Genomic DNA, 8,241 nt, shown 5'->3' with positions numbered 1-8,241 from the left:
TTTCTCTATTACTTTAATCTTTTTTTTTAAAATCTTTTTTTGAACTAAATCTTTTTAAAGATTATATTAACTATTTATGACTAATTGAGAAAAAAAGAGTCTCATTTTGGTAATGCAATTCTTCAGTTTTAGATATAGGCATTGAAAACTAGAAAATTTTGAATTTTAAGAACACATTTCTTATTTTCTCTATGGCACTAGACTTTTTTTCCCCTTTATTAAATACAAAAAAAAAAAAAAATCACAAATATTGACAAATTGAAAAGTTGCAAACTCTTAGAAACTACTGATCTGAGATCTCTACCATTGCCTCAACGTGAAATTGTGTTTTGATAAATCACAAACGAGCAAATTGCTAATTTTTTTAATTTTAAAACTAAAAATTTATGCAGGTTGATAAGCAATAAATTCAAATTCTAATTTTTTGCAATTTTGTGCATTGAAAATTATGTGTTCTACATGATAAAGAGTTTTTGCCCCCCATGTTTTGTGGTGTTAGAGAGGATGTGGTTAAATTTCAGTGTCTTTGGTTTCAGTTTTTTGAAAACTGAGTTTTTTGATTTTCGTGTTTTTTTTTGTTTTTAGTGAATATTTTTAAAATTTTAAATATTTTTTTTACTTTTTTAGATGCACCTTACTTAAATGTATCTAAAAAGTACAAAAATTGTGAAAAAATATTTTAAAAAATTAATAAATACATAAAAATATAAAAAATGTACTGAATTCTCGTATTTTTTTTTATATTTTTGGTATTTAGTGAATTTTTAAAAAGTTTTTTTCACATTTTTTTTTACTTTTTAGGTATATTTATGTTAGGTATGTCTAAAAATTTAAAAAAATTGCTTAAAATATTAAAAAAATTCATTGAAAACATTAAAATACGAAAAATGAAAAAGTAGAATTTTCTGAAAACTGTTTTCTGAAAACTGGAACCAAACAAGCTGTTCCGCTCTTATTTCTTCCTTTCTTTTCCTTTTTTTTTTTTTGCAATTTTCTAGACATTCCAGTGAATCTCCAGTGATGTTCTCAACGTCCGGCAACGTTCTAAATATTCCAGTGAGTTTCGGTAACGTTCAGAACATTTTGGTGATAGTCTGGCGGTGGTTGATGTGGCAACAACAATGATAGTGGAATATAAACGTATTTTGTTCTTTAAATTGAAAAACATAAAAATAGAATTTTATGATAACAATTAAAAGTGAACAAGACTTTTTGATGCACCAAAAAGTTAAGAGAACTTATTGGTACACCCATCTCTCTGCCAGTTCGCTATATTACAACTAAGGGGTGGTTTGGAATGTTTTAAATAAGTGCACTTTTTGACTTTTTATGAAATATGAGTTGAGTATGGGTTGGGTTTGAAGTGATATGGTAGAGAGGTGATATGACTTAAATAAAATGATGTGACTACAAGAAAAATCACCTTTGGCGACTAAATTTTTTGTCGCCAAAAGTCCATTTTTAGTCGCCAAAAGTCGACTTTTTAGTTTCCCCGACTAAAATTTTTAGTCGCCACTTTTGTCGCGAATACATGGTCGCGGGAGGTATTGGCGACTAAAACTTTTTTAGTCGGCAAAAAACAGGTCTTTAGCAACCAAAGTTTTAGTCGCCAATAGTGATTTACACTTTTGAAAATCATACATTTAGCGACTAATCCTTTAATCGCCAATACTCACTGAATCGCCGACTAAACTGTTTAGTCGCCAAAGGTGCTTCCGTTAAAGAAAAAAAAATACCAACTTTTTTGCTTTTTCTGAGATTTGAACCACCAACCTGTCCCACATTCTAAACCTTTAGCAACACACTCCCTTCACTATGCCACTACAACACCACATGAATATATATGCAATATATATTATTTATATAGTATATTGACCTGTATTAATATAAAACTATATATATAAATATAATTATTTTTATTCAATATAATTTATGTAAAAAATAAATTATTTACTAAAAAAAAATTGAGGCCACTTTTTGCGACTAAATCCATTATTTAGTCGCCAATTCTGTAATTTTGGGCTGCTAATTATTTTTTAATCTCTAAAAAAATAAGTTCCGCCTAAAAATAAACAGTTTTGGCGACTAAACCTGTTTTTGGTCGCCAAAAATGTCCCCTTTTGGCTACTAAACTGAATTTTAGTCGCCAATTGCCTGTTTTTAGCTACTAAATTTTTTTTGTAGCCAAAAAGCATCACTTTCAGTGACCAAACTGTTTTTAGTTGCCAAAACACGTATAATCGGCGACCAAACTGTTTTTTAGTCACCAAAGCCTATACTTTTGGCTACTAAATTATTTTAGTCGCCAAAAACCGTCACTTTTGGCTACTAAAAAACCTTTAGTTGGCAAAACCCATATAATTGGCGACTAAATTGATTTTTAGTCGCCGATAACTATACATTTGGCTACTAAATTGTTTTAGTCACCAAAAGTCTTCACTTTTGGCTACTAATTCCATTTTAGTCGCCGAAAATGGCACTCCATTTTAGTCGCCGAAAATGGCACTTTCAGCGACGAAAATAATTTTTTTAGTCGCCATTTCTGCATTTTCTTGTAGTGTGTGACTTAAATAGGATAGTGACCTTTTGAATTTTTTAGTATATGCCAAACAAGGCCTAAGTTTGAAATAAAACATTTTTTTTAAGAAAAAAAAAGTAATACTTTTTGTGATGAAAGTTATGAATAACGAAATTATGTGTACAACTCCCCTAAAGTTATCAATGATGAAATTATATATATTTTCTATAATAAAAATTATACTTTTTGTGATGAGTAAAAAATAATGTTTTTCTTTTGTATAAATAAACTATCAAGTTAAGCAAAAAGCTAGTAAAGATGTTGCATTCAAACAAAACTTCAAAAATTGCTTGAGTCAAATTAGCTTGAATTTTTTCCTCATAAATTAACTAAATTCACGAGGAAAAGAAAAAATAGAAGTAAACCAAGCAAGTTCTTAACAGATAAAATTACTATCCTGAGGCCTTGTATGGTAACATGTTATTTTAGTAATTTTTTAATTTTTTGGGCTAAAATATGAGATAAAAAAATTAGTATGTTTGAAATAAATTTTTTTTTTTTTTTTTACTTTTTACTAAAAGACGTGTAAAAAATAGAAAAAAAATTTAATCTTTAACTTTTTGTATAATTTGTAAGTTTTTTTTTGACTTTTTTAATAACTTTTTGACTTTTAAACTAAAAGTGAGTATTTTCAAACGAGATCTCAATGGTCATTCCCCTACCTTGATTTAATCGTCTTGGTTCAAATGTATGTTGCTAAGTTCAACGATCATTCCCCTACCTTCCTCTCTCTCATTTTTCTTTACAATCAGTAAGTGGAGAGTAGAGAAAGGGAAAATAGTATAAAGTACTCGAGCCATTTAGACTCTGACCATCACGTCTACTAAGAAAGTGTCTCATTCACCACAACTAGGACTGTAAACGAATTGAGTATTTGGTTGTTGACTTCAAAATGCATTTAAATTTGACTTGTTTACAAAATAAGTTAATTTTGAACGAGTTTTTAATAAATTGAAAACTAATCAAGCTTCAAAATATATTAAAACCTAACTTCCTTACGTAACAAGCCAATATCAACAAATTTTAAAAGAGCCGAACACGATTCAAACTTAAGATGCTTGATTCATTTTACCATCCTAAATTTTAAACTTAAGAGTTCAATAGTCCAACAAACAATATAAATTAGGAAAAAAAGACCTCACGGAATAAAAGTATAAAAACTTGGGACTAATTAGGTTATTCTTTTTCTTGATGGACTTATCGTGTTAGAACATTTCTAAATGAAATTTATCAATAAAAAATCATAACTTTTTACTTTTTACGAAAAAACATGTAAAAAATAGAGGGAAAAAAATAGAATCTTTAACTTTTTTTTGTATAATTTGTAAGTTTTTTTTTTTTTTTTGACTTTTAAACTAAAAGTGAATGTTTCCAAACGAGATATCAATGGTCATTCCCCCACCTTGATTTAATCATCTTGGTTCAAATGTATGTTGCTAAGTTCAACGATCATTCCCCAACCTTCCTCTCTCTCATTTTTCTTTACAATCAGTAGGAGAAGAGTAGAGGAAGGGAAAATAGTATTAAGTACTCGAGCCATTTAGACTTCGAGCATCATGTCTACTAAGAAAGTGTCTCATTCACCAAAACTAGGATCGTAAACGAATTGAGTATTTGGTTGTTGACTTAAAAACTTAACAAATTTTAAAATATATTCAAATTTGACTTGTTTACAAAATGAGTTAGTTTCGAACGAGTTTTTAACAAATCGAAAACTAATCAAGCTTTGAACTATAGTAAAACCTAACTTTCTTAGGTAACAAACCAATATCGAATAAATTTTAAATGAGCCGAACATGATTCAAGCTTGAGCTGCTTGATTCATTTTACAGTCCTAAATTATACCCTTTTTTTCTCTGTTATGTCTCTCGATTTTTCATGTCATCAATCAAACATCATTCTCCCTGTGTATGTTTTGTCTTGGGCAAAAGCAATAAATAGAGAGTATAATATCTATAGAAAAGCTCATCATCAACAATCTAGTAGAAATTAAAAGAAAAAAAATGCCAAAGGAATGACATTACATCCCGCCAAATGCATTTAAATTTTAAATTTTTTATTGATAAACACTTCTAGAACAAATCAAAGGTTTTACAAAGAACCCACAAATCTCTGTTGTGTTTTATACGAGTGCATGAATCAAGCACAAAAAGAAAAATAAAATAAAATCTGTAATTTCTCAAATCAATGTCTTCAATTTGGAATATTCACCATCTCAGCTTGGCTGGGAAATACTGCAATAAAGTTTCACTAATTAAGAATGCGAAAAATCAAGATAAAAAAAAGAAAAAATTCAAAAAATGGACGTGCATAGAAATTGGTCACGGAACTCATAAGATGCCCCTTGTTAGTGAACTGTTCTGTAAATGGTTTCTATACACCTAGTTTCCTGACTAGTGTAGTGCTCACCTTCTCAATAAGGGAAAGATAGTATGGCCTGACCTTCTCGACATCAATGCGAACTTTGCTCTTACTATAGAGGTCATATTTGCTGCATAAATTCGACAAAGTTTGTGCAAAACAGTAAACTTTGTTAGTTATATTGGCATAACACATGAAACCAAAAATAAAATGCTAAACAAAAGAGGGGTTACTTGAAAATTTTCAGCCACTTCAAATTCTCAACATCATCCTCACTCATTAAATGTTTGTATGCTCCCGACTTATGTAATGCTGCAAGATGAATGATCCAGATATTCATGTTATTCATTAAAAAACTAATTTTTGGAATTTGAAAAAAATATTTTGGCATAAATGCTTACGATAAAAAGAGTGGTATCGGATGATGAACAATGCAGCTGGAGGCAAAGTCGTTCCATTTTCCTTAGCCACCTGAAAAATGAAAATCCAATTAGATTAACAACTTGCTTTTATAGCATTAAAGATCTAAATTTGACTAAATACTTGAATATTTTCTAAAGGGGTGAAACTGAGGCACACACCAAATACATGTAATCGTCATGCCCCCACGATATCATTACATTATCTAGTCCACAACCTTCTGAGTAAATTCCATTCTTGGTACTGTAAGTAGAGTTTTTTGAATCCGAATTGTACTTGAAGTACTGCATAAATAGTATTTATTCAAGTTTGTTAAGAGTCAAATTATTAATTAAATAACTTCTTGTTAAGTTTGGGGTTGAAGAAGCACACCTTGTGATGAACAATTGATTCGTCGAAAGCGCACCCAAGAGGGAAGGTGTCACCTGTAATGTCAATTTTAATTAGTAAACTTAAAAATTGGTATATTTGGCATCGTTTTCATATAATATGTTCTATTTTTCTACCTTTTGTGTGTGTGTGTGTGTAAACAAACATTATGAAAAGTTCAAAATCATCCTCCTTTCATGTCGTTTTCAATTGTGTGAAAATAAAAATAATTTTTTTAAATTAAAAAAAAAATGTTGCCTAAAAAATGGATTCTTCCAAAAATATGTTTCCCAAAAAGCTTGGAAACAAAAAATTTTCAATAAAAAAATAAAAACGATACCAAACACGTGATCACATATCATTTAGTTGTCACTCATATTATATAGTTGTCATAACTCATATCAAAACACTCACCAACAACAGCCCATTGAGGAAGGCCCCCAAAGCTAGGATGAAGAAGAACTTTTCCAAGATCTGAAACCATTCAAAAGAGTTTATATGTAATCGAAACACATTGACAATCTATATTATGTTATAATTCACTACAAGGGTCTTGTCCAAGTTTTTAATGCTTCCATTTGTTTCGACAGAAAATATTTTCCTACACAAAAAATATTTTTGGAAGATGGAAAGAATAGTATTGAGTACTGTGTATACCATGAATAAGTCCAGTCAAGTGCAACCAATCTTCGTCAGGATAGTCCTTCCTAATTGCCTCGGCTGTCTGCAATAAGTGCTCGATTTGAGGCTCATCCAAGTCCGGATCGCTATCATCCACGACATCATTGAGAAGTTCACAGCATTCCCAGATGCTCATCTCCACTTTGTCCCGCTTTCCATAATCCTCCCTCATCCTCTTCACCTGCATTTGTTTTCATTTTCTGTTATTGAAAACTGAAAAGACGGAAATTGATGCAAAAAATTTGTGTGACAAACTATTTTTGAAAATATTGTTCTTAAGAAACATTTCTAAACTATTTTTTTTTTTTTGAATTTTTCAAGAATGTTTTCACACCAAAATGGAAAAGATGTGTGTTTATGAATTTGTCATTGTTTTCAAAAACCCATATAAAAACAAAAACAATTATGAAAAAAAAAATGAAAACAATATCGAACAATAGTGAACTTACAAAATCATATGTTTGGTTAATGTGGATCACTCGATAGAATTCCTCAACAGTTTGTTGTCTTTCACTCTTTGCATCATAGTCCCTGTCAAGTTTTTTCATGTTAGAATTCATCTCGTCAATTCGGCTCAAACTTGATTGATTTATAGCCCTAATTGCTACATGATGCAACTTCCATTTTTGCTCATACCGATTATAAATATAAAAAAAAGGGGAAAAAAGGAAAAAAACAAAATAAAACTAACCTAAATGAGTGGCCAAATGAATTGATCTCTGGGGCATCAAACCCAGCATCTTGCACAGATTTTGGAACTGGAAATCCTCCATGCAAAACCAAGTCATTGTTATCAGAAAGAACCCTCTTATCCTCCCCTTGTGAACCTGTCAGTAAAATTAGAAAAAAGAAAAAACATTTTATGAAATTGATTTTCTATACTGATCATGACAACCATCAAAGTATGTATCCAAAAATGTATACAAAAACATGTTTTTATAAAAACAAAAACAATAAAAACATACCCATATCAGGCTGCTCAATGAGGATAGTCATGTTGCCAACAAAGTTGAAAAGAATTGAAAGCACAAAGCAAAGAAAACAGAAGCAAAAGAGCTGTTTTGAATGGTGTGTATGGAATGAACTGTTCGAGAGAAATGAGAGGGTATTTATAGTACCATAAAAAAAGTCCTTCCTGGATATTAAGAATATTTGGAGTCCTTAACTGAAAAATCTTAGTTTCTAGGATATACATTATTTTATCTCAATAGATATAGCCAAAGGAGCTCACAAAACGTGATTATTATATATTAGTTCCACTCTCATATGAGCGCGTGTTGTGGGTCATAAGGAAGATTTAAAAATTGAAATCAACTAATTTATTTTTTTATTATATAATTATTATATAAATTATATGTTAATTAGATAATATAATTTTTTTAAAAAAAGACTTACATTATGGAATGTGCCAACTACTAGTTCTATTGTAATTGCTGACAATCAACGGTGAGCTATAACCGATTATTGACGAGCTCCAAAATAAATTTTGATAATTATAACTTCTGACCGCCAACTTTAGTGATCATCTTTGACCACCACTCTGTCCATCTTCTAATATCAATCACCATTGTAATTTATCAAGAATTTTATAAACTAGATAAGTTTTTATTTATATATATGTATATTATAAGAAACTGATAACAATATCAAACAATACCTATGGTGTTAAGTCTATTTTTGGATCTTAAATTTGTGAATTTATGTATATTTTATCCATTTTCTAAAAATTTCAATTTCCTAATAATTCTCAAACATATAATGTTCCACACACGCGCCCAATGGAGAGAGTAAGAAATGTACTTTATAATAATTAAAAAAAAACCCTTCGGATG

At 29.8% G+C, this 8,241-nt stretch overlaps 1 protein-coding gene across 4 annotated transcripts; it reads right to left on the bottom strand.

Moving 5' to 3' along the window:
• Positions 1-4,582: 4,582 nt before the first annotated feature.
• LOC114320965 (inositol oxygenase 2) lies at positions 4,583-7,625 on the bottom strand. 4 transcript variants are annotated; one of them, XM_028268075.2, is made up of 11 exons: positions 7,375-7,625; positions 7,101-7,236; positions 6,859-6,940; positions 6,386-6,590; positions 6,143-6,202; positions 5,732-5,784; positions 5,521-5,643; positions 5,341-5,410; positions 5,173-5,251; positions 4,988-5,069; positions 4,583-4,812 (listed from the first exon to the last, which is right to left on the bottom strand). In XM_028268075.2, exons 1-11 carry the CDS (start codon positions 7,403-7,405, stop codon positions 4,786-4,788), a joined length of 948 nt encoding a protein of 315 aa, XP_028123876.2. In that variant the 5' UTR covers positions 7,406-7,625; the 3' UTR covers positions 4,583-4,785. The 4 variants fall into 4 exon arrangements, with proteins under 4 accessions (XP_028123876.2, XP_082759023.1, XP_082759021.1 ...); XM_082902897.1 differs by lacking the exon at positions 6,143-6,202; XM_082902895.1 differs by having other exon boundaries at positions 4,737-5,069.
• Between the last annotated feature and the right edge of the window lie 616 nt (positions 7,626-8,241).

This window comes from Camellia sinensis, chromosome 13, assembly GCF_055761805.1.
Source record: "Camellia sinensis isolate YWXY chromosome 13, ASM5576180v1, whole genome shotgun sequence".
NCBI lineage: Eukaryota > Viridiplantae > Streptophyta > Magnoliopsida > Ericales > Theaceae > Camellia > Camellia sinensis.
Note: the sequence above shows the minus strand (reverse complement) of the source record. Positions and strands in the feature narration are given on the sequence as shown.